At 39.4% G+C, this 27,515-nt stretch overlaps 1 protein-coding gene across 2 annotated transcripts in view; it reads left to right on the forward strand.

Moving 5' to 3' along the window:
- The window catches only part of kcnh4b (potassium voltage-gated channel, subfamily H (eag-related), member 4b), a 44,126-nt gene that overhangs the window by 10,156 nt on the left and 6,455 nt on the right, over window positions 1-27,515 (forward strand). The window contains exons 3-13 of one of the 2 annotated variants that reach the window (XM_005471304.2): window positions 4,659-4,892; window positions 7,204-7,335; window positions 7,758-7,891; window positions 18,493-18,733; window positions 20,131-20,288; window positions 20,539-20,740; window positions 21,412-21,606; window positions 22,459-22,658; window positions 22,948-23,197; window positions 23,306-23,520; window positions 26,822-26,860. In XM_005471304.2, coding sequence (XP_005471361.1) covers window positions 4,659-4,892; window positions 7,204-7,335; window positions 7,758-7,891; window positions 18,493-18,733; window positions 20,131-20,288; window positions 20,539-20,740; window positions 21,412-21,606; window positions 22,459-22,658; window positions 22,948-23,197; window positions 23,306-23,520; window positions 26,822-26,860 — 2,000 coding nt within the window. Of the gene's footprint in view, window positions 1-4,658; window positions 4,893-6,948; window positions 7,030-7,203; window positions 7,336-7,757; window positions 7,892-18,492; window positions 18,734-20,130; window positions 20,289-20,538; window positions 20,741-21,411; window positions 21,607-22,458; window positions 22,659-22,947; window positions 23,198-23,305; window positions 23,521-26,821; window positions 26,861-27,515 lie in introns of those variants that run through there. The other variant, XM_025909734.1, reaches the window with a different exon arrangement.

Consider the following 27,515-nt stretch of genomic DNA (forward strand, 5'->3'; position numbering starts at 1 on the left):
TAGCGAGTCAGCGCAGATGTGTAATTAAGGAAGCCGGAGCAGCTGAGCGGCTACTGGAAGCAATATCCCTCAGAGGATTACAGACTAAGAATTGAGGCATTGTCACAGCCACACACACATATATGCACACAAACGCATGCACAGACAAAACTGTTTACAGTGCGGTTCATGTGGTTGCTGGATAGCTAAACTTATTAATGAAGAAATAAATATGCGACTGTAGAACTGAAATAAATAAGGTGAAATAAAATCCCAACTGTCATAGGCCTCTCGCCCTATGACAGTTGGGATAGGCTCCAGCGCCCCCCGCGACCCTGAAAAGGATAAGCGGAAGCGAATGGATGGATGGATGGATAAAATGATTTACTGTGAAAGTGAACCTACATCCAAATATTGGATTTATTTAGATAATGCACCATGTCATAAAGCTCAACTCACCACAAACTGGTTTAGCCTCCTTAGCCACCAGTTCTCAAGCCAACTGAGCAGCTTTGAGATATGGTGAACCAGGAGATTCACCTCAGTGTTTCCAGCACCTTGTTGATTGTGTGCAGGAACAATTAAACCAGTTCTGAAGGCAAAACAGGTTCCAAATCCTTATTAGAGAGATGCACCTGATAAAGTGAGTGTATGACAAAGCTGGCCTGGTGTTATCCAACACCTCTAAAGCTCAATAATATAAAGTACTATATCATGTCCAATATACATAGACCAACTGTGGAAAACAGTATAAAAGTATCAACCGTTTAATCAATCTCTTTTTAAAGAAAATAAACATAATTCTCAAAATAGTGCTTAAATATAGGGGTTTTTTTTGTTTGTTTTGCTTTAATTGGTGTTTTGAAAGTCAACCCAGACGTTATCATTGACCAAAAGCCAGTAGGATTTTGGATTAATTCGCATAAAATAATCTCTGTGGGAAATAAAAGTTTATGAGACTTTTATTCAGCAAGTTAGTCTTTTTCACCTGCAGTAACAAATAATTTCCCAAATTTAGGATAAATAAAGGATATGTTTTCTTAATGAAGTTGACAGCACCTTATTTAAAAATCATTTAAAACATTTCTGACAGCTGTAACTATTTAAAATCTTTTACCACATGACATTTTAAATGACAAGAACGCCATATTTTTATTTTGTTTTGGGTTTTTTTGCATTCGTGAAATGAAAGAACATCAATATCTCAAATTCTTTGGATATTATAACTATTTTTATAATTACAAACAAAATTGAACTATTGTGAAGTGGAGGAAAAACTATCCAATAGCATGTATAGTATACACCTATTTAACAAAGCACCTTTGAAGCTCTGCACCTCTCAGAACTTACTTTGATAATAAAATAAAATAATTAGCAGCCTATTAGCTTTATACATTAAAAGTAAACAAAAAATAGGAAAGTTTCAATTTGATTTTGACAAAAGTCCAGCAGCAGATCAAGCATACCAGGAAGCCAGCAGCGTTGGTGGTGAAAGCAAACAAATCTGTCCACACGCTGTTAAATTCTCTATTTTCTTCTGTGTTTTTAATTTTTAAAAATTTTGAAATCCATAACTAGATACTGTATTTTTTTTGTTCTATATCACTGCATACCACCTTAACTGAGGTTCACAGGGAGTCAGTAGAGATGGGCAACAGCCACAGGTTCAACACCCCTTATCTCACACCACCAGCCACCAGCAACAATTGCTTGACTTAATCATCAATTAGTTAATGAATACAAAAACCTAAATGTTGACTGAAAGACTGATTGCATTGCATTTGAAGTAAAATGCTAACTCATTTGAAAGTTTTAGTACACTTTAAGAAAACCTTTCCATTTGCCCATCCATAAAACTTTGCACACCTCCAAACACAGCATAAAAGTTTTTCCCTTCATGGCCCGTTGGTTCTAATGTTTCCTTACAAAGTGATTAATGACTACCCCTGCCCTTGACCTATTTAAAGGACCGATTTAGGGATGCTGAGTAGAGATGTACCTATTCTTAGGTAAACATTACATAAACCAGAGATGAATGCGGTTGCTCTCTGACACTTGCTGGCTCACTGAGTTAGGGTGTTAGGAATTTATAGAACATGAAAAAGAGGCCATGTTTCTTTTTTTTCCAGCTGGATAGGCAATCACATCTTGTTCCACCATTGTTTCTAGGGTGAAGGGGTTTTTTTTAGATGTGAAACCGGGGAGAAAAACTGAGTTTCAGGACGCTTTCTAATCAGTTGTGACTTTACCTGCAAAAAAAAGCTTCATATACAGTATCATAAAAAAATAACAGGTGTGAATCTTTGTTCACAAGATCTGCAGCAGACTATGGAACAGAAATAGTACAGTTTCTCCTTGCTGAACACCATCAAGCCATAGCATAGACTGGCATAAAACTTCCTCTGCTTCCTGATGGATCAGACTAATGCCTGTCTCCTTCTATAATTCCACAGTGACAGTTTAGTTGCTGCTCGCTGCACACCCAAGAAAGGTTGTCACCGCTCAGAAAAGACATCCCCTGTGGACTGCTTTCTGTTCAGCCCGGCCAATTAAAGTGCTAGATTGTGGAAAGTGCAGCAGCAGCTGTTTAATACTCCTTAGACTTTCTCTCTGTGAAATCGTGAGCATACAGAGCAGTCTATTGGTCTGTCTGTCTGTGTGCTGCCTCTTGTTCTCTGTGCACAAAATCTGCGGTCTGATGTTTTCAATTTGACGGCAGAGACAAGTCAGTTACTTTGCTGAGGCCTCAATAGTGACTTGTTCAAAGAAATAATGAGCAAATATGCATAAATACTTCCTAGATTAATACAGCAAATTCAGTATAAAGATGAATGACCTTTTCAGTAAAGCAGATTTCAAACCACAGATATTTTTCCATACCCTTAAAGTCAAAGTAGTGTGTTTTCTAACATCTGAAGCATCTATTCTATGAGATCCATGCTGTAGCTACTGCTTATGAACAACATAATGCAATCTAAAGTAGTAAAGCCATACTTTTTGTGCTGACAGGTTCAGCTACAGTATCTGTTAACGCTTCCAGCCTCAGGCTGTTTATTTTGTCTGCAAAAGTCATTTTCTACCAGACTATGTTTCAATCACCACATTCTGCCTGGAAGCCTGTAGGTGAGGAGTCACAAATCTAGTGTAAGCTGGTGGTTGTTTGACACTCGCTGAGCATTTGTAAGGACACAAAAACTGGAGACTGATGATTGTTTTCTCTTCTTTGTTGCGAAGTTGTGAAAAGAGACTGAAATATGGGTTTGACTGTGTGTCCTAAAGAGGAAACAAATCAGGAAAACAAAGTGATAATATCAGCTCAGTGACTGAAAATACCCAACATTATCCAGATTAAATAAACATTATATAATATGGTTACTTTTTTTTTTATCTTCACAACAATGAGTATGCTTCTATGTATTGCATTTGGAAAATCTGGATTTCTCACACTGTGTTGCATTACAGTATTCTTCGCACAAGTCATTCTGGTAGACACATAGCCACAATGTTTGCCAAACAAAGGAACCTCACTGCAGCAAGGTCACATGCTTGTAGCAAGCGAGGGAACATGTGACATCAAACTCTATCCTGTCATCATGATTAACATATGTAGATATGCAGAACAAAGGTAGAGCCTTTGAATACTACAGCCTTGAGTTACTGGGATAAGATTTCAGACCGGCAAACGCGTTTTGCGTCTTTATGTCCTGCAGACATAACTAAACAAGAGCTGTCCGTGGTGCTGAAATGGAACCAAAGCAAAGCTGTTTTGTTGCAGAATTAAACAACTGCAGAGGCAATAACCACACCATGCAATCCACATGTAAACTAAAGCAAATATTCCACCACGTCAATGTCGCATTTACATGCTTAGACTTTCTGCAGCTTTCACTGAAGTACACTGTATTTTCTAATCTGCAGCTCCATAAATGTGGCCTCACATCAGTCAAACATAGAACAAACAGGTGAATGAACCTGTTCAGTCAAATTAAACTGAGTCATTCACTCTGGCACGTTATGGGATGAAATTGAAAAGGTGAAATTGAGTGTGGCTTTATATTGGTCATTCTTAAAGCATTTGCTTTCTTTCTCCAGTCATACTTCATATTTATGTTTATATTCCACTGGCACATTTCCATTTTCCTCCATCTCTCTATTATCCACTCGATTTTTAAATTGAAGAGTCAAGACTCTTCTCGGTTCATATCCTCAAATTAGCGGTAAGCCTAAAGCCCAGTGGGAAAATCGGTCACTAACCTTTGTGGTGCTCATAAACCCCAGTCGACTGTTTTATGTCATACTGTCTGCAGTGCATAATGCCAGTTTCTTTCAGTATCATTCAACATTCCTAATAACCACCATCAAAGATCCGAAATGCACTGATGAAGGCCTGGGGAAATTAATTTCGGCTGAAATTGAATCCACACTAAACTCTGATTCATGTTTTCTTTGAAAAGCTTTGACGTAAATTCAAAGAACTAACTGGACTTTGATTCCCAGTGTGAAGAAGAGATAATGTATTAAACACCAGGCTAAACATGATGCATGAAGCTCGACCTTGCTTGTTACTGACATTCATATCAAAAACCTCTCCGTTTCACAAACGCATGTCAAAAAAAAAAAATCTGCCTCTGCTTCTATACTTCTAACACATCTTTACCTTCTCATGTTCCCCATCACAGACAGTAATTTCCTGCTGGGTAATGCCCAGGGTCACCGTGGGTACCCTATTGTGTACTGCTCAGATGGCTTCTGCGAATTGACGGGCTTTACAAGAACTGAGGTGATGCAGAAGAACTGCAGCTGCCACTTCCTGTACGGGGCCGACACCAGCGAGCAAGTGGCCCAACAGATGGAGAAGGCCCTGGAGAGCCGAGAAGAGTACCAGGCTGAGGTCCACTTTTACAAGAAGAACGGTGGGTGCATACCGCCGAGGCTGTAGAGATAAAGTAGATCCCAGCTGCTCCAATATTATTAACTATATTATTTTGGTTTGATCAACCTGCAGCCTGATCAAAATGAAAAATGTTTTTTTTCCCTCAACATTATGAAGAGTGGATTTATTTTTAGATGAGAGCTGAATGTTCTGGTTGAATTATGAATGCAGAATTTAAAAGAGCGGTTAAGCAGTGCCCTACGTGCTTTTTAGAGAGTTGGTGTTCCTCAATTTTCATTATAATTAATACAAAACAATAAGATTAGGGGAGAGTAAGAGGTTCTGAGAGGAGTAGTGTACCCTATTTCCACAGCTAAATGCGCTTTCCTAATGCAGGATAAGGTACTGTACGTAGTGTCTTGAATTACCTCCTTCCTTCTAACTTCTGGCTAATCCTTCTGGCTCTGAATATGATGTCATGCATTAGGAGAGAACATACAACACTGTTTAAGCCTCCTTGATTGGCAAGCAGGATTATACTCATTCGACAGAGGCTCAAACCTGCTTCCTCAGGGTGTGTGAACTGCTTATTATACAGTTGGACTGTCAAATCAGGACTTTAACAAAAACACGACTGCTTTTAATCTTTTTATTCTCTTATTTTTTAGAGTAAAGCTAGTAAAAGTAAGGCAATACTGCTAAAACTGATTTTTAATCCACCACAGTTAATAAAAAATAGACACCAAAAAAGCAGAAAGCTAGAACAAAGACTGTGAAAGTTAAAAAGGAAAATGCAGTTTTAAAGCTAGAATCTCACTTGGCAAATGTTCACGACTGGTAGAGTATATAAAGAAGTCTGTCACCGAAGGAATTCACTACACGTACACTCTAGTTTGTACAATTTGCAAGCACGAACACTCACAAATGGCTTGCTGCCTGTTGTAGTTATACCGACAGGCTTGCAGTAAAACACCACCATCTACAATGTTTTCTTCCCCTTTCTTTCCTCCCTGTCTGTGCTTGACACATGAACAAGCACACTAGAGACACTGAAGAAGATGTGAAACATCTGTTTGGTGGCAGAGCACAATTTCTACAGAGTCTGCTAATGAGCATACTGGTTTCTGGTGGGGTCTTGGATCTGTGCTGTTCCTTCCCTCTCTTACTTGTTATATCCAACCCTCTAACTTTCTCTTTCACTTTGTGTTCTATCCTGCAGATCACTGTCCACATCTAATTTGGGGCATATTTATAGAAAGGCTATGCCATATGCCAAGGATATGACAAGTAGCCGCAGTTCAGCGATGGTGACGTGATGTGTGAAATTGCACAACCTTGGCTTGAGAAACTGATGCCATTAAGGAGATACATTAACAGAGGCGATGGGGTGCACAAGACCCCACGTGAATTTGATTGCCAATCAGGACCTCTAGACCACAAAGGTTTGGCTCAATTAAATTCAAATCAACCAAAGAATCACCACAAAACAACCAAAAGGATACAAAGGGATCACAAATATAGAAAAATACCACTGTGATGAGCCATAAAGAGATTTTAAAGAAAGACAGGAAGAATGCACACGGTCCAAAATAAATAAATAAAAACCAAGGACACAGTGAAAAAATAAGGCCCCAAATACACAGAAAACAATCAGTTGTGAGCCTCACTGAGACTGAAAACAAGTACAAAGAGAAAGTCCACAGAGAGTCTAACCACACAAATGCCACAAACTAAAGACAACCAGCAAAAAACAGCTCAACTAATCTCAGGGAATACAACCTATGAAGAGTATGCCAACACCTGAGTTTCAGTTTACCAATGGGACTCAAACTGATATCTGGTCTGGATTAAAGTCATCAAAAGGTGGAAGGAGTCTGTGTCAGCTACACAATAGGCTGTACGACATTAAATCAATAAAGAGAAAGAAAACTAAACAAGCAAAGCTTCAATAAACAGGACAACTATCCCCCCAAAAAATAAATAAAAGGGAAGCAGGGACCCGAGGATGCTGGAGAGTAAAGGAAGGAGAGAGGGTGGAGCAGAAAAAAGAAGGAAGCAGGAAAGAGGAATAAAAGACAAACAGCCAAAACAAACTCTCCAACTAAAAGGTGTACCTCTTCCATCTCTTGCATCTCTTTTCTCCAGTGGGCACATTGTTTCATTAAGGCTATTTGGAGGTACAAACAGGTTTTTTTTAATTAATATGCCATCATATTATTCAAAGCCCTTTTTTATGCAACATCAGCTTTTCTTTAAAGGTCTGCACAGCACAGGATGAACATTTGTCTCCATTCTCCGAATAAAGTGAAAGGAAAACTATTACTAAATGATCATTTCTGCTTCTGGTGCAGGTGTGGCCTTCTGGTGTCTGTTGGACATTGTGCCCATAAAAAACGAAAAGGGCGAAATGGTTCTCTTTCTCTTCTCATTCAAAGACATCACTGACACCTACGAAAAGGGCCACCTCAACAGCAAGAAGGAATGTAAGTTGAAAGGTTTGTTTATATGGGGAGGAAAAACTGCTTTTATTTGCTTACTAAGAGCATGATTTACGAGTGGGTCGTGCTCGGGCCCCTAGCTTTCATTTTCTCTGTATGTTCCTGTTCATCACTGTCACATCCTACACAGCAGTTTTGTTTGGGCTGGCAGTTGTTCATTGAACTCAGAGAGTTGTTTTCAATTGGGAGTTTGATTCGGGCCGCAATGTGTCTTCAAGTGGAACCTGAACACAGTCTGCCACAAATACCAATGCCTGGTGGCGCTTGTGTTTTTGTGTCTTAGCTGTGTAGCTACACCAGAGAAAAAACTTCAGGTATTGAGTTGGATGCTACTGTTTTTTTTCTCATATATCGCCATCTCACAACAACGTTTACAGCCTTGTGACTTATCTGACTCTGTGTGACAGTTTCAGAGGACAAGATGCACAGGAGGAAGAGCAATTCTCACTTCAGTGAGGCCAGGAAACGTGGACACACCATGCTGTACCAGCTGACCAGCCAATTCTCCAGTGGAGGCAAAGGAGAGGTCAACCTGGGCGGAGTGAGTATACCTCTATCACTCATATTTGACTGGATATGACGGGGGGTTTTCTATTTTTCCCTGCATGTCATCTATAAAGATAAACAGAAGTTGCTTAGACATGCAGCACCGTCACACCTGAGTTTAAATTATTAATTCTGATATCTAAAACATGAGATTTTAAGAGGACATTATAAGGGAAGTCTTGGCCCAGATTCTAAGAGTGTGGCTTAGCTCTGTTAAAAATTAAACTTATGACTTTGCTATTTTTGGTGCTGTTTTAATCCTACTTTTTTGTATGCAAGCTGTTGTTTGGTGGATTTAAATGGACAAAGAGCAAGGTCAGTGCGGCAACTGTGGTTGCTTGCAAGATGGCTCTCACTGCTGGTGAGGGGCTATTGGTCATAGAGTAAGCTGAATGCATCTTTCTAATCATTTTTAAAAAAAAACATGCCGACACCTCCCAAACCTTTGGGTTATAAGTTATTATGGCAAAGGGCTGTTCTCATAAATAACCTCTACTCTCAGCTTCAAATAAGGCTGCTCTGTGTAACACTAAAGTATCATACAGAGTCCTGGGAAAGTTATTTTCAGATTTATTTAACTACCTAAAGTTGGGTAGCTGACCCTCTAATTTATTTATTAGCAGGTTCTAGCAATGCACAGTCAATTGTATTCTCACCTGTAGTCTTTTTAGTCGCTCACCTGAAAGTTTGTTGCGCATCCCGTCCTCTTCACATCACCAGCAGTTACTTACACTCATTTTTGCTTCACGTCACCAGATATAATTCACTTTGAAAGGTTTCACGTTGCCACAAATCACTTTCAGTGTCATGATTAAACTGGAAAAAATGTCAGGTTTTTTTTCCTTCCTTTTATTTCTCATAATATCAAGTGGGCAAAATTAAACAATTCTATGTGAATTTACACCTTTTTTTTAAAAAAAACTTTGATTTCTTTATTCAAAGTAATCTGTCAGTTGAAAGCAGCATCAGGAAAGGCACTTTATATCTTCTCTGTTCCTCAAAGCTTTAAAAATTAAAAATATCTACATAACAGTTACATAAAGATTAAGTAATCAACAGAATATAAGCTTCATATATTTAGACAGCTTTATACAATACTGGAAATAAATAATTAATTAAAAATATTCCAAAAATATCTGCATGTTGAAAATCTTTGATGGTTTATCAGTTAGACAGCACTGGTTAGCAAGATAGCTATTATGTCTAAGATGCTAACAAGCTTAGCAAAAGCCAAAACTTTTAATTTCCCTGGTTCCAGTTTGTGTCATACTTTTCACACTTACACTCCACCTACAGTAGCCAGTGTTGCCAACTTAGTGATTTTGTCGCTATATTTAGCGAGTTTTCAGACCCCCTTAGTGACTTATTTTCTAAAAAGCGACTAGTGACAAATCTGGTGACTTTTTCTGGTGATATTGGAGACTTATGACAATTTTTTGACGTGAAAGCACGTATCACTCTTACAAGCATACATCATTCCAATCATTGCTAACTTAGAATTCGGATGTCCTTGCAGACCCTTGACTCCATCTTGTACATCTGATTTCGACTGAAGCTGTCTGGTGAGGCTTGCTATGTCCATTTTGATTGTTAATGTAATTTGTTAACAACATTAACATGTTCTTCTTTTACTTTTAGCCTACTTTTTGTGGCTCTCAAGGTTTAAAACTACTTAAAAAGACACACATACACAAACAAAAAAGTAACTCTGCCAAAGTGCCTATTTTGGGTCACTTTTGCCAGTCACAAGTCCGGATAAAGGAGGAGGGTTGGAATTGTGACATTAAAAAAAACAATACTCCCTAAAAGAAATTTAATTTGTGGTTCTAAATATATACTAAATGTGTTTAGGGTGTTTTTTAGTGACTTTATGTCACTTCCACAATGTTATTTCTCTCTCCTACAGCGTCTGTTACAATTACAGAGGCATGACCAAATTAAGCGATGACATCATTTAGTAACTTCTAGCGACTTTTAGGACAGCCAATAGCGATTTCCCTTAGTGAGGAGTTGGCAACACTGACAGTAGCTGCCAGTAGTTTGTAGATTAGTCCATCACTTCCAGGAAACTACAGTTAGAAATATTATCTGCCAACATTAGCGGTTAGAAATATGGCGATCACTGACTGGTCACTAGGGCTGTGTGACTGAGGCCTTATTCACTTGATTCTTTCATTGTCACCATGATTGTCACGTCCAAAATGGTCAACATGTTAATGTCCCTTGACTGCAAAATCTCAATATGGGTGTGTGCTCACCAAGTTAGCCAGCCAAGCTAGGTTAGAAAGCTGCATTCACAAACTATACAGGTGCACTGCACAGACATACTGTACATACCCGCAAATGAGGACTACGTATTGCACAAATTTGTTGGACAACAAGCCATAATATTATCAGGTAGTCCATTAAAAATGCTTCAGTATGCTCTAACAGCACCCAGAATAAGGCCCAGCAGATCGCTGTGGGCTTCAGCTGCCTGTTCATGACACCTGTCAATCAATGTGGCACAGCCTAATTCAGCTGGATAAAAAAAATCCCCCCAGTCAGAGTTTGGTTGGCCAGATCCCAATAAACTAAATGTGGGCCAAACACTGTCTTTCTGTATGACAAAACAGGCCATGTCAACAACAGTGAGAGGTTGAATTCAAATTTTTATATGTAACTTAAAGTTAAAAATACAACAAATTATTAATGTTCTCTGATTTTCATTAAGCATGTACATCCCAAATATATTACTTGTTCAATTCTCAGTCTAAACAAATAAGGATTAAAGGACGCTTAAATTTGCTTCGTTAGCTTAATTTTTAGTGATTTCACAGTGCCTACATCCATTTTTTATTTCAAGTCTGTGGAGGCTGCTATACACCACCATGCATTCACTGAAACTGCAACTAGGCCATGAATGTAATCTATAAATTTAAATAGAATGTAAATGGTTTAGAAGAGCAACCTGGCTGATATGTTAATGTAACTAAATAAATTCCCTGTTTTCTGTTTTAGGATATTTTGGATAATTTGGATATCAAATGTTTTGCCAGCCCTTTTTAGATAGGAATACCACTATTTTGTCTATCTTTTTTTTTCCGTGTGTGTGTGTGTGTTTCAAGGGCCTTTAGAGACCTTTAGCTGTGGTTATTATTTCTACATAAAAAAGGCATTTATAGGCTTGAATAAAAAGTCATGCCTCGCTCCACGCTGTGATATTCATGAGAACAAGCTTCTGTTTTGCCCTCAGATCCAAACGGGAGCAGTTTTTCTGACAGAGCACCATTTTGAGATAATCCCACTCATTCCCCGCAGAGGTTCGGTTACTGACCGAGTCTGCATTCAAACCTGTCCTTCAAATATGTGTTTGATCACAAGGGACTAAAAGCAATTCAAAACTTTTCAGGGATAAAGGTTTTGTGTTTTTTTCAAGTGAACCTGTGAGACATCTGCGACTGGTTCAGGCAGAAAACATTCAAAATACATTTTTTGAATAAAAAGTGGTGTGTGTTTTTAGAGGATCATTTAGCTGTTAAGTGCCTGAAACCAAAGCACTTGTTAATTTTAGTCCAGAAATTGAGTGGCCCAGTAAAATTTTGCAGCTGAATATCATTATTTTTAAAGTGTTTCTGCCATTTTTACACTATGTCGCTCACCTGACACTGAATTTTAAGCTCTCACAGCAGTGACACACGGACAACTTTAAAAAAAAACAAGAATCTCACACAGAAATGCCCTTTTTTAATTTCATTGCACATAATTTTGCAGGTATATACTGCTCAAATATAAGAAGTTACAGTAAAAGTCAGAATAACTCACTACTGAAAGCTCATTTATATTAGAAAATAAAATAAACTGTTACTAAGAACCCAGGAGACAAGACATTTACTTCACATTGCAGGTAGTAGTGTCGACTTTTAAATCATTATGACCAATCAGAGCGTGGATAAGACAATGCCAGCACTTTGAAAGGGTCACATTGGTATTTAATTGAGAAATCAAGCATGTTTACACTCAGTTGAAACAATTCAATTCAATTCAATTCAATTTTATTTATATAGCGCCAAATCACAACAAAAGTCGCCTCAAGGCGCTTTATATTGTACAGTAGATAGCACAATAATAAATACAGAGAAAAGCCCAACAATCATATGACCCCCTATGAGCAAGCACTTTGGCGACAGTGGGAAGGAAAAACTCCCTTTTAACAGGAAGAAACCTCCGGCAGAACCAGGCTCAGGGAGGGGCGGCCATCTGCTGCGACCGGTTGGGGTGAAGAAGGAAAACAGGATAAAGACATGCTGTGGAAGAGAGACAGAGATTAATAACAGATATGATTCGATGCAGAGAGGTCTATTAACACATAGTGAGTGAGAAAGGTGAGTGGAAGGGAAAAACTCAATGCATCATGGGAATCCCCGGCAGCCTACGTCTATTGCAGCATAACTAAGGGAGGATTCAGGGTCACCTGGTCCAGCCCTAACTATATGCTTTAGCAAAAAGGAAAGTTTTAAGCCTAATCTTGAAAGTAGAGATAGTGTCTGTCTCCCGAATCCAAACTGGAAGCTGGTTCCACAGAAGAGGGGCCTGAAAACTGAAGGCTCTGCTGTTTAAGTACACTTTTTTCAAATTGCTTGGTCTTGTAATTTTCCAATAAAAACAGTTCATGCTTTGTGCAGAGAAACTGCAGGCTTTAAGAAAAATAGGAAAAAACGAAGTGATAGCACTCTGCTGTATGCAGCTGACCCGCATCTTGTTAATACTTCCAAAATCAAAAACTCGACTGCTGCTTTCAAACCTGACCTGCGGGTGCCTTCATTGGAATCAGTGTGCTACACCTCCCGCCATCTGCCAAGCCTCCTGCCGCACTCTTTTTCCACCTACTTACAGATGCCAGCGCTGACACCATACACACACTGATCACACACACACACATTTGAAAGTGCACACACATTTCACAAAAACATCCAAACATAGGAAAAGAGGAACATATGACCATAAAATCAACATTCAGATTCTATGCCAGCTCTCTCGCTCGCTCGAGGATGTATTTTTAAACCATTTCTCAGGAATATTAATACAAAGTCAACACATTTCTGTCTCTCATGTCCTCCCCTTCTCACACATGCACACACTTTTTACAAACCTCCGTTATTCCCCTACTCCACCTCTACTACCAGAATAATCGTTTTAAAGTGTTGAGCAAATTCCCAGAGAGATTAGATTATTCTTTTCCTATGAACACCGAGCCAAGGGCATCTTCGCTAGGGACAAAATAGTTGCAGAGAAACAATCGATAGCTCACGATCTGATATGTAACTCCTATTGCAGCGAAGGGAAGACAGGTGTGTATGAAAAGTAGCACATCAGCAGACCAGTGAATGCAACACGATCAAAATCCACAGCAAAGCCAAAGACAGAGGGTGAATTTTAGTTTACTTTTTTTAAACTTTTGAGTTAAAATGTGACTTCAGTGCACAATAAAATCCCACACAAGCCAGTGCTCTTGCCTAATTTATTCGTGACCTTAGGGACTGATAGTTGCATAAAAAGGCAATTTCCAGCAGCATCATATCTTTCTGAGCCAACATGTGATGATGCAGTCTTATAAACGCGGAGGCAACGAGCATGTGTTGATGCAAAGCAGAAACATCTGCTGTTTAGAATAAAAGCGACATTTTATTTCTTTAGGCTATTGTTTTGTGTTTCTCTGACAGCTCATTGGATGGTGTCTGTGCGAGTCTTTCAGTCACTTTTATCTTGCAGACATCACCAGTGTCAAAAACAAAGCAAAAAAGCGGTTTGTAAAGGGATTATTTTCAAAGCAGTATGCAACAGACAAGATGAAATGTGTCCGCTTGTTTATTTGCATGAGCAGACTTTTTTCATCTCAGCATTGAGTGCATGTTCAGTTAATTTTATCTGGGTTTTGCGCAGTTTGGCACATATTGTATTTGCATGTAAGTTTTATTAATTGACTGGTTGCACAAACAGACTTTATAACTACAATTTTGTAGGCACTGCTGTTCATTTTAGAGACCTGTTAATGCACCCGCCTGTACATTTACATAACACTGCTGCACATTAACTATCATTTTAATAAGTGAATGTGCTTCTCTGAATGGCAAAATGAACAAATAACAACTTAAGAAGTGATTGGATGGAATATTCTGGATGCTGCTTTCTGTTTTGTTCATGCAGTTATTTTAGTGTTTGGCAATGCTTAATTTTAAAACCCAAGTGCTGTCAAATTTTTTGTTTGTTTCTTTTTCCTTTTTGTAATTTTGTACTTGTTTTTTTTTTTTTTTTACGTACATTTGAGAATGAGAGAAAAATATATGAAAAAAACAATACAGAAGATTATTTAATACATACTGGATTTTTTTTTACAGTCCTGTTTCCTATCTATCTATCTATCTATCTATCTATCTATCTATCTATCTTAAATATATTTTTTATATATATTTTTGGGAGGCGGTGTTTTTGGCCTCAGCTACATTTGAATATGTGCTAAAACGAAAAAAAAGGAAAAGGTGGGAAAGATAACCACTGATGAGTACATTAACTCTACATATGTGCAACTGTACATAAGGGCAGTTAATTCACTATAAAAGAAAAAATTTGAAAAAATGAAGAAACTGAAACCAGTTTTTCTTGAAAAAGTCAACATAACATAGCCGTGTGAACTACATCGATTCATTTATATTGAATAAGTGGATCAAATGCTACACGAGCCTGATGTCTACAGCAAACATGTGAGACATTGCTTTGTGTTTATCTGTTAAATTCATAAACTGCTGTTTATGAGGAAATTACAGTGCCTGTCTATTCACGTCTTACCCCAAACCATCACCCATCCTACTCCCCCTTCTTTTTTAGCTTTAACCACCGTTCTCTGCATTTCCTCTTCCTCTCCATCTGTCAGTCTAACCCATGCTCTAACCTCATCTCGTTTTGGCTTCATCCCCCTAGATCCTGCTGTCTTTCTGCATATACTCCCATTTTCTTCTACTTAAATTGTGTCGCCCTTCTTTGCTAGTGCAGCTTACATACTGAACTGTGCTTTTAAAACGTTTTTTATATGTAATGCTTACATTTTGAGTATGTACACTTAACTCAAACACTTCCATTTTCTGTGAGGTTAGCAACAGTTTGAAGGTCAATAGTCCAGTGTTAGAATGATACAACAGCTGAAATAACAGAAAAATGTGATTTATAATACTAATAAAGTCTAATAATAATAAGATTTTTTTTAATATTGGCTCCTTTTTCACTAATTTTTAGCCCAGTTCTTGTACCGGACCATTTTCAAAGTAATGTTAACATTTACCTTTAGCTCATTCAAGCATCAAAAAGGCACCGAAACCGAGGGATACACCAGTGTTGTGAGTACAGCTAGCAAACAACTTAGCAAACAAACAATTTTAAATTGAATTCTTAGGCACTTTATTAGAAAACACATTTAAAAAATTTCATTTTAATTTGTTTAGTCAAATCTATGAAAAGGACCAAATGTAGCACAGGCATAAAACAGTTTTTCTGCTCTATCAAGATTAGCTATTAGCCAAAAGAGTTGGCGTTTTTCAGCATACATGAGGAAACTGGTGCCAGGACTTCAGTTAATCCATCTACTATTCACTAAGGCTTAATCAAAAAAGCCATTCTTAAGGAAGAGAAATGAGGAGAAAAGACTGAGGTGTGCTAAATTATACTAGAAGTAAACAACAGCTCTTATAGAGTAATGGATCCAAATGTGAAATTTTTGGTTCAAAGGACTTCAGGAAAGTAAAGGAACCATCTTTAATACACAGTTGAGACTCTGTCATGGTTTGGGTCTGCATTTCAGCCAGTGGGATCTTATCAACACTGATGAAATGATGAATGCAAAAAACCCACATCCCAAACACACTGCCAATGCAGTAAAAGCATAGCTGGATTGAAAAACACACACAGTGGAACACAATCGGTCATGGATTGGCCTCCCCAGACTTCAGTCCTCAATATTATTGAAGCAGTGTGAGATCATCTTGACAGAGAACAGAACAAAAGGTCGCCAGCATCCAGAGAAGAGCTTTGAATGTCCTTCAAGAAGCCTGGAGAGCTATTCCTGAAGACTACTTAAAGGAATTACAAGAAAGCTCGACTAAGAGAGTTGAGTCTGTGTAGAAGAATAACTAATAATAATAATTCCATGTGTGTTTGCACATTTCACCAAACAAAGTGCAAAGAAATGAGGAGTGGGTCAAGACTTTTGCACAGTCCTGTATTTCTGCGTATGGTACTGTTGATCCTTAAGGCATGTTGATACTTTTCATATTTTGAATGCAGGGCTTACTTATTGTGATATTGATGTTTCTTCTTAAGTAAAGAATCAATATCCTTCCTCCACTGCTTTACTCTGACTATTAATATATTTTCTTTTTTTTTCCTCCTTCACTGTCTGTATCTTAGTAGCTGTTAGCTAACAATGGTGTGCTCTGCCTCCACATCAAGCCAGCCATATCTATTTTGACTAGATCTCTATTTGTAGCTCATCGACCTGTCAGGCAAGGATTCGTAGCTTTGCTCAAACACATGTAGACACACTCCAAATCTTTAAATGGGACCACAGCCAGAAAACCAAAGCAGAGGTGGCAACTTGCTGCTTAAAGATTTATGATTTTGAAACAGAAAGTTTACAAATCTGTTATATTAGTAGCACATTTCCACATACTAAGTAGTGTGTAATAAAACTGAGGCACACTGACAAGCAAATCAGACTCGATTTCAGGCAGCTCCACGTCCCAGGGGAGAGATGTTGCCGCTTTTCACATAATTGGAAAAATAGTGCCGTCTGGAGCCTCATGAAGTTGTGAAGCAAACACAAAAGCTGACCTGAGCTTTCACATCTTACTTTCTCTCTTTCTTTTTTTACTTATTATTTCTGCTCTACACTCACTCACTCACTGTGAATGTTTATCTCCAGTCTCTTGTTGTTACACAGTTAAGCAGACGACACCTTGATTGCTGATTTTGCCGAGCTGAACATAATATTGCAAAGTCCATTACGTGCAGTTATCCAGGATTTGCACAATAAGTTCAGACTCAATCAGAATGCATAATCTAGACAGTATAATGCCCTGTTGTGACATTTGAATTATGTTTGTGGACATTTCAACACTAACTTTGCTATGTAGTAGTTTGTGGTTGAGGGTGAGGGGGGTCACGTATTAAGCCATGTGTATCTCCTAAGCCCAAAGACCGCTGGGAGATGTAGTTGGAACAGTAGCCCCAACGGCTACAGTTTGAGTTAATGATGTGTGAAGACCAGCTGTAGCTGTGTGACATGCACTCCCATGCGTGCCTGCAAGTGCTAGGCTTTTCTTTCCTAATCACTGCGATGTGGCTCAACTCCCTGCATCGAGAACCAAAAGTCTGGTGGGCTTTGCGACCTCTGTGATGTAAGGCAAATGAAAAAAAAAAGAAAAAAAGGAAACAGTCAGGGTTTCGCTGACATTGCTTGAACTGTCATCAGAGTGGACACAGCTGTTGATGATAGAAAAGGATTTAGACAGAGACCAGGAAACCCACTGATAGTGTGATAATACAATCTTTTGTACAATCGTTTAATACGTGGTTTCAGAGGGAACACTTGGATCATCCTTTTTTTCCTTGGAAACACTGGAGTATGTCATCTCTCTGCTGTTTCTCCTTTTTTTTAAGTAAAGGTTGTCTGTTGTCTTCCAATTACTCAAATAGAATCTGTCATTTTCCTCCCAGGCGCCCAGGCAGCATCAGGGCCAATACACAAAATCTCACGTTAAGCCTTAATTAACCAGCTTCTTGTTTTTGGGTTCACCTGTTCCCAAAGTGCTCACACTGTTTTTAGATGGGATTACTGCTCATTTATCTCGCCTTTCCTTTTCCCTCTCACTGCTGTCATAGGTAATAGCTTCTCCTCATGTCTCCCAAACACGGTTAAGGCTATTATGTGGCAAGTGCATGGCCCCATTTGGAGAGTTGCAGTCTCATTATGCTTTGAATGGCTTCCCATTTCATCTGCAATACTTTTCACCACTGGATTTTCACAACGATAACTGCAATGCACGGTCAATGCAGTGGTATGCCGCGTTTTTCCTCATAACAACATAACTACCACGACACTTGGATACCTGAGATTTGAAGCAAGAATGACATTTGGAAGAGTGAAGCCGAGCCACGTGTGAAATTATAGACACTCACTGTGTTGTTACTGCCCAGACATTGTAGAGGTCTTATCACTGGGTACAGGAGAAGAGATAACCAGCAGCATTACCATATCTGTTTCACTTGAGTTGCCTACCACAGTGAATCATCAGCGGTCAGCGCACAAGAGAGGGTGTTGACATTTATATTGTCTGTTTCTGCTAAATCTTGGCACCGTGGTGTCCATCACAATACTCCACCTCGTGACCATCTGGTTATCCAGTTATTCATTTATGCAGCTCCTCAAGTGCACTTTGTGTGTTTTGGTTATTTATCAAGTAAAGCTTCAAATTCAAGAGGCTGTGGTTTCCCTTTATCGTACATGTTTGCAGGAATATTAAAGGTTGTGCTTAAAGTTTGAAACTTTATTCACCTGTTTGTTTACAGAGCATGATGGACAAGCCTGCGATACCGGAGTACAAGGTGGCAGCGGTGCAGAAGTCACGCTTCATCCTGCTCCACTACAGTGTTTCGAAAGCGCTGTGGGACTGGCTCATTCTGCTGGCTACCTTCTACGTGGCTGTCACCGTGCCCTACAATGTCAGCTTCACGCCACACGATGATGCCATCACAGCTGCACGCTCCACTATTGTCAGTGACATTGCAGTGGAAATGCTTTTTATTATAGGTGAGTTTTTAAAGAAGTTATTGGGAAAGTTGATTAGATTAAAAACATATCAATTATGAAACTCTAGAGAGCTTCCAGTGTAATATCTAATGTCAGTATTGATGGGTTTTTGTCCTTTTTGTTGTTTTGTTATTATTTACTCTCCTTTTGTTCCAGGAAAACAAAGAAATATTCTTTATTAAAAATAACTAACATGTTTTAAAGTCTTTCAGGTATTCTTCACACTGTTTTTCAACATTCACCCAATGCAAAATTGATGTGACACAACAAATATTGGTCCACAACACTGGTTTGTCAAAAATAGACTTTATCAGTATTCCAAATATGTCCCCGTATCTCTGCTCACGATAAAACATGGTCACATTTTGCTGTTTTGAAAGCATTTTTCAACATGCTGGCGTAAGGTTTTACTCCAACATCTATCCATTTGTGCTGTCTATGGCACCATGGAAACCAGAACAATCCAAGCAGCCTTTTCTTAGAAATGTCCCCTCTTATTCAGGTTACCTGGGTTTAGGAGTCCCATCAGGATGTACTTGGTCTCTTTGAGGGACTCCTCTTAGTTCAATAAAGCACCCAAGGGATAAATTAAGGTGGCTGGCTTGCAACACGCTCCTCTGAGCATGGGTTTGGAGTTTATGTCAGATTCCTGATGCCATCAACTTGGCACAAACAGGCATGAGATTGCTTGTTTCTGAAAGCTCACTTACTTAGAGTCTACCCATTTCTAGTTAAATGAATAATTAATGAATTCCACATTAAAGCTGAAAGGGGCATGAAAGGGGCTCAATTCGCTCCAGGAACACGGTGTAATGAAACATCTTTTTAATGCTTTTTAATGTATTTGTATGTGTTTTTTTAATTATTTAATTATTTATTGTGTTTCCATAAATGCTAAATATTCAATGAAAAATAAAATGTGCATCCAACGATGAGCTTTCATCTCAGTAAAAATACATAGTTTGTAGGACAACTGAGGTGTTGCTAATTCAAATAGCTTGCATGTTACATGCTTGCTTGGTGACGTCAAGGTTATATGTTTCTTGCAAACAGACCCTGAAATTGTAAAATAACTATGAAACATCCCAGATGTTTAATAATTTTCCCACCGTTTCATTTAGACCTGCTTTAATTCTTTGTGGCATAGATTAAACAAGGAACTCCTGAGAGATTTCACTCAACATTGACACGATAGGATCACACAGTTACTGCAGATTTGTTCCACCAGGTTCAAAAGGTGCTCTGTTGGATTGAGATCTTAGGACTGTGGAGGCCATTTGAGCACATGTTCAAGAAATCAGTTTGTGATGATTCGTTTTGAGACATGGTGTGTTATTGTGTCTGTGTATATTCAGGCCTGCTTATTTTTTATTTTTAATATAATTACATATTTTCAGACATCATCATGAACTTTCGCACCACCTATGTGAGCCAGTCAGGCCAGGTGGTGTATGAGCCACGCTCTATTTGCATCCACTACGCCACTACCTGGTTCTTTGTGGATCTGGTGGCTGCCCTGCCCTTTGACCTGCTGTACGCATTCAATATCACAGTGGTGAGTACTACTGGACAGTCATATGTCCAGCCTTCTTTTTTGTCTCTGCATCCATCTGTGGCTGTCAGCATTACCATCAAACTGATAACTTGCTGCCCTGTTGTTGCAGCATGGCTGCCTCTGTGACAAGTAAACCATATGTACTACATTTCACAAACAATAGAAAGTGTTTGAGTGTTGATATTTAGCTTTCTACTCTCTTTCCTTTCTCTCCTTTTCTCTGTCACCCCTCCTCCCATATTTGCCTCAGACCTCCTTGGTCCACCTGCTTAAGACGGTACGCCTCCTGCGCCTCCTTCGTCTGCTCCAGAAGCTTGACCGCTACTCCCAGTACAGCGCCATGGTGCTGACCTTGCTGATGTCTGTGTTTGCCCTGCTGGCTCACTGGATGGCCTGCATCTGGTACATGATTGGACGCAAAGAACTAGAGACCAATGAGAATTGGGACATAGGTGAGTCTAGTTGTGGCCTTGCTGAAGTCCGATCTCTTGAATTTTTGGTGTTTCATCTAGCAAGGGCGAGACATTAAGACATTTTTCACCATTTTCTCATAACATAAGCAAAGCCTGTTCTGATTTGATTCAGTTTAAATAGGTGTGTAAGTCGGCTGTTTCCTGCAAAAACTGAGTAGGCATTTGTTTTGTCCCTACTATGCTATAAATAGTAATTGCTTACTTATTGGGTGTCTAGCTCTGCTCTGTGGTGAGACAGTACTCTGCTGCTCTAATAAGAACAGCCTGAAACCAGATCAAAAGCTTTTACAAAAAAATGGCTGGTAGCAAGCAGCACACTGATGTGTCAGTGAATGATGCATGCTTTTGTATGTACATTTTGGCTGAAGGGAGGTGAAGTCACAGCTGCTAATTAAGGCTTAGCACTATTTATCCCTGGAGGAGTAGGTCTAATTCTAGCCTGTTCCAAACCAACATACCTGGCTCCTGACGCTGCTGATCATCTCTTTCTAATACACAGAAAGACACCCACATGCAGGCACAAACATACATTTCTGTATTTCTCTCACATTGCACTCCGATCTTGCCACTACCATCCATATAAAAATAACAAGAGGTTAAACTTCTGGACGTTGCTCTCTCAACGCTACTCTCTAACCTCCTCTTTCAAGGTTGGCTCCATGAGCTGGGCAAACGTCTGGAGACGCCCTACGTTAACAGCACAGTGGGCGGCCCAACAGTGCACAGCTCCTACATCGCTGCCCTCTATTTTACCCTCAGCAGCCTGACCAGTGTGGGCTTTGGCAATGTCTGTGCCAACACCGATGCTGAGAAGATCTTCTCCATCTGCATCATGCTCATCGGCGGTACGTCTGACACCGGGGTACATTCTCCCTCTGGCGTCCTGGCATAACGCTGCTTCTGTTTGGCATGCGAGTACAACAAATTCAGCAGGAATCGAGTTGAATGGTTTGGCTGGCCTTTAAGACACAGCTTGCTGTCGTCTTCATATCCCAGAAACAGCTGAAATGGCAATTATTGGTGTAGCATGTCAGAAGATAGATAAGTGTTTGTTTTACTGCTTTTCTGATCGATGATGAAAGCCAAATTGTAACTTGTGGCCTCTTTGTGGATCAAAAGTAGATCATGACTGGGCAGTGAGCCATATAATATACACTTTATGAGAAAAAAACAAAGTATTGAACCACATGTTTTTATCCTTGAATTCAGTTTTTTCAGTCTCATTGCCACAGGTGTATAAAATCAAGCATGTAGTCATGCAGTCTGCCTTTACAAGTGTGTGAAAGAATGGGGATCATGGAATATTAGATGTGTAAAAGTCACCAATGCTCTGCAAACCTCCTCCTCTGCCATTAACATCAGCACAAAACTGTGACTCGGGAGCTTCATTGCATGGGTGTCCATGACCAAGAAACTCCTGTAGGTGTAATGTGTAGGTAGCCCAGTACTTTTATCCACTTAATGTATTTCAATATGTTAAAAAACAAAAATTTTATAAAGGAACAATAGACTTAAATCTTTCATTTCTTTGGTATTTATTTAATATTGTTAACCTTTTTTTTAATCAGGAGGTAAAACTTAAGAATTTAAGAATATCTTTGGGCCCACACTTCAAAATAGGATTTGAAATTGTAATATGTTACATATTTACACATCCCACCTTTATATTTACACCTTTGTTTCTGTCCTTATTACAGCACTGATGCATGCACTGGTCTTTGGTAATGTTACCGCCATCATCCAGCGTATGTACTCGCGCCGCTCTCTCTACCACACACGTATGAAGGACCTGAAGGACTTTATTCGTGTCCACCGTCTGTCCCAGCAGCTTAAACAGCGCATGCTGGAGTACTTCCAGACCACATGGTCTGTCAACAATGGTATAGATGCCAACGAGGTAGGAGTCCCTTTCTTGTTGCTGTCATGTAATATCTTTGTACATGCTGTTATCTGCCTTCAAGGAACTTCACCGCACCGTTTTCGATGGCAATTGAACAATGAACTCTGCTCTAAAATTCATTGCCAGCCCTTTGAAGCTGTAATTGTTTGTGCGCAGCACATGGTTCCCTGTACTCCATCAATTGATATCCTATTGAAATTCAAAAGAGGGTGACTGGAGGCAACACAGTCCATTCACTAATTACTTATCAGTGTCACACCTCATTACATCTGTCACAAATCCCCAGCTCCTGCATGACTTCCCTGATGAGCTGCGGGCCGATATCGCCATGCATCTGAATAAGGACATCCTCCAGCTGCCGGTCTTTAAGGGGGCCAGCCGCGGCTGCCTGCGCTCACTCTCTCTTCATATAAAAACCTCATTCTGTGTCCCGGGAGAGTACCTCATCCGTCAGGGTGATGCGCTGCATGCCAACTACTTCGTCTGCTCTGGCTCTCTAGAGGTGCTGAAGGATGGCATGGTGTTGGCTATATTAGGTCTGTATTGTTGTCAGACTGCATTTTTGGCGTCATATTTTTTGTATTTATTTTATATTTTTTGTACTTTAAAGTGTAACAGGGAATTTATCATCTTTTGGATTTTAGGGAAAGGAGACTTGATTGGCTCAGACCTGCCTGGAACAGACCAGGTAATCAAAACCAATGCTGATGTGAAGGCGCTTACCTACTGCGATCTCCAGTACATCAGTGTGCGTGGCCTGAAGGAGGTTCTGGAACTGTACCCCGAGTATGGCAGCGTGTTTACCTCCGACATCCACAACAACCTCACCTATAACCTCCGTGAAGGCAGCCAGGACGAGGTACCAAATACACACAAAATACTGGTGTTGATTCGGCGCCTTCAAACCTGAAAAACCAGCATGCCTAAATTCTTATGTCATTCTATGCCATGAAGAATTATGACATTAATGAAGATAAAAGCAGCTACAAGTTGGAACTAGCAAGTAGCAAATGCTGCCATTGCCAATCCACATGGGTCCATATCTTCAGCTGCTATTCTGTAATCGTTTTAACAATCCAAACTTAAGCATTGAACGATTTTAACTTTAGAGGAAAAAAGTAATTGGCTTCATTGGATATTTAGTTGAACTCTACAAACAAAACTGATTTAGTTTTTCATGTGTGACTGACAAAACTGACAAAGATCTCCAAGGACATCCGCAACCTCCCCCTCTCAAGCATTATGTTTTTTGCTTCAAGCATTCCTCTTTTTCGAATTTGGCTTTTCTCGTTGGTTTTAATCATTTCTTTTTCTCTTTTTTCTTAGGTTGATTTGTTTAGTTTGGGACGCGATAGGCATCTGTGCTGGTTGTGTTAATTAGCGGATGTCTTTTTTGTCAGTCAGGCTCAGGGAAAACAACTTTAATTGTATTAATGAGCACTTCAAAGCAGACTGATTGTGTTTGGTAGACTTGTTCCATGAGGCGACATCAAAGAGCAAAATGCCACCTTTAAGTAACCATTGCATATATAGGTATATATATATATATAGGTATATATATATAGCAGAAGTACCTGTGACCTAAGAATGAATGTTTAGTTGTGCAGAAACCGTGTATGTGTTTAAACATAAGCTATGTTTTCTAAATTAGACAGGCTTCTCTGAAGCATGGCTGATCATGAGTACTAGCACTTCTCTCACGCCATCTGCTCAGGGTTTTTGCTCAAACACAAAGCCAGGGGACAGCCACCCCCTGCAAGGATGAAGGAATTATTTTGCTACCTGATTGCCAGACCACACACACACACACACACACACACACACACACACACACACACACACACAGCTGTACTGGTATCATCGGCATCCTCACAGTGGGTCTTTTTAAGATGGGAATTCCTCTAGGAAGGGAAGTCCTTTAACTCCTGAGAGTAACTTCAGTATTATATACTGACTGCACAGTAATCAGTCAGTTGCAGTGAAACAGTGCCAAAGAAACAGATTGTAGGAATCCTTATTACAATATGTGGTATCCACAAGGGACTACTTTATCTTCTGTAAATGGAGAAAAAGCAGAATGCCAGATGGAAAAAGCCTTTTTTTTCCTGTCAATTCTATAATTTAATTTCAGCTTCTGTTGCTGTGCTGTCTGTGAAATTATTTTTAGCAGTTTTGGGGAGAAAATGTAACAGTTTTTTACTCAGCAAACCAAGCTGAGTGTCTCAGCTGGAGAAACTAAAAACATCAACTGCAAGTCAGATACACTGAAATTGTAATAATCAGCCAATTATGCAAAGAACACTCTATACTGGTATAATTATAAGTTTGCTATTACATAAATCATTCCAAAGCACTTGTGGTGAACTTGCATCTCTCACTGGCTTTATGGAGGATTACACTGCGTAGTTACTTTAGTTACTTAAAGCTCATCAGTTATTTGTCCAGCCTGGATCTTGCTTCACTTCATAGCAAAAAAGGCTTTAAAAATGCTGCACAGTCTACTGACGCAATACCAAATGGCAGACTTACTTTCAAAACATTAACAGTAAAAGTAATGCTTTGTCAGAGTTGTCGGGTTTAAGGTCAGGTTGAATGGTTTGTTGTAATTGGGGTCTAAGACCCAGGAGTGATGCTTATTTCTTAAGGGAGGTGAGCTTTGAAAGATCAGGGATGACTGCGCTGTCCTGGGCAGAGTGGGAAGGTCACTCCACCACCGGGGATCCAGCAGAGTGTCAAAATTTGTTGGGCTATAATGACCGTGCCGCCACAGGGAGGGTTAAGTAGTCTGTAGTCATGGCGTGTGAAGAACAAGCCGGTCGGTCTGAGTTATGGGGATGTGGCTCCCTTTGGAGCCTCACATTGACAAAAACAGTTTAACAAAGTTGACAAAGGTACCCGCTGCTAAGCAGTGATGACAGTATACAAAAATGATATTAGTTATTAGGCACAAACTTTGAGTTTTTAGCATGACAATACCAACCTGGAGAGTGCAGAGCACAGAGACAACTACTATCTCAGATGACCCGTCCACAGACCACATTAATGTCTCTGGAAGTGCAATCTTCCACTGTGAGAGCTCATAGACAGCTCTATTTGGGTTTTCTGGATAACTCTGTTTCAACTTGTTGGACCCAGTAGATTCAGTTTTAGATTTTCTAGACTCTAGAAGTAAAAAGAAAAGCTCTCTACTATGCAAAACCGTCTCTACTTACTTGACAAACAGATACGGTGTGTAATTTTATAAGTCAGTCAGGAATAATTTGATTCCATCCCTTTTTGTGAAAGATAGCATACTTGTGACTGAAATTCCCAGAATCCCCTGTCCCTGCAAACCTACTTTGCTATGTGGGACACTTGTTGCATTAGTGCTCCTTTAATTGACTTGGATGTTCAATGTAAGTTGGAACCAATGTTTCTCACTGGCTGGTTAATCATCCCATGTTGCTCCAGGGTTAGTTTCCTTATGAGGAGTGTTTGCCCCTGTTTTCAACAGATTCATGCACGTTTTCACTTCGCCTCCCACATAGCACCACTTTTTTTCTTTTTTTAACCTCAGTATTGTGCATCACCGAAAGATTAAATTTAATTCACATCCTCACTGGTTTCCCTCATCAAAGTGCATCGCTGGCATGATGTTGCTAGAGTGGCAGGCTGTGGCTTGTGCTGTCACATTAGCCATGTTGTCAGAAGCACATTTTTCCACACACAAGGGAAGGACTCACGCTACCACAGCTTTATTTGCCACCCAGCTGGTGATTGCTAAGTTGCTAAAAATTTCTAGCCATAGACACACACACACACACACACACACACACACACACACACACACACACCAGGGAAAGACAAACTTCCCCTGGAATCCCGGCGCAATCGAGCGTAGAAAGAAGATTGAGCGTGTAATTCAGCTCATGTGGCAATGGCTGCATCGCTGGCCAAGTTCATTTAATTAGTGGCACCAGTGGATGAAAGAGAGACTAACAAATTTGAATGTAGACACTTTTGCTACAGAAAAGTAATCAGTGAAATGTATTCATTTTTTGGGATTTCACTGCAACAGTTAATCTAAAATGTTCAAGGTTTGATACACAGTAGGCTGAATGAATAAATTAATGTATTATGCCTTTCTTTCTTTCTTGTGTCTTTCTTTTTTGTCAACGCAGGGCCTCCGAAGATTTTCAAAGTCACCGAGGCTTCCACACGTGAGTTCAGTGCAAATTCAGTATCCTTCTAGTCAGGTTTCACATTTTCAGATTTCCTTACCATACCTGTAAGTTATAATAAATATACAACAATTGGTATTGAATTTTAATCTACAGCTGGCAGGGCCTTGGAACAGCTGTTGTCATTACCTGTGCTGTGTATTTTTGAGATTTCATCCACCCTTTTTTTCTGGAACTTACTGTAATGCTAGTGAGTACTGTAGGGGGACTTGTGTAAGGACTTCCCCTACATGAAAGCAGCTCAGTCTCTCAAGCTGGCTCACTAACTGGGTCAATAGCTCCTTTAATGGGAACTCTTATGAGCTATTTTGCTTACTGTGTACTGAACTTATCAGTCTGCTTTATTGCTGTATCATTAAAATACTATTTACAGTGCTCACTTTGTCTGTTTTAAACGGCTGTGTAATACAGTTCTGTTGGCAGAAGTGTGTCGACTACGGCACATTTCTAACCTTATTAAATTAATGATGGACATACTATCAGCTGTAAATACATAATTGTCCTCATCGGCAACTTTAAACCATATTAGATGTTTTAAAGTTGACAGATAGTTTGAACAGAACAGTTTTTAAGATATGTTTTAGTTCTTTTTTATTTTTTCATTAAAAAAGATAAAACAAAAAGTCTTCTTTGG

Source organism: Oreochromis niloticus, linkage group LG8 (assembly GCF_001858045.2).
Source record: "Oreochromis niloticus isolate F11D_XX linkage group LG8, O_niloticus_UMD_NMBU, whole genome shotgun sequence".
Lineage (NCBI taxonomy): Eukaryota > Metazoa > Chordata > Actinopteri > Cichliformes > Cichlidae > Oreochromis > Oreochromis niloticus.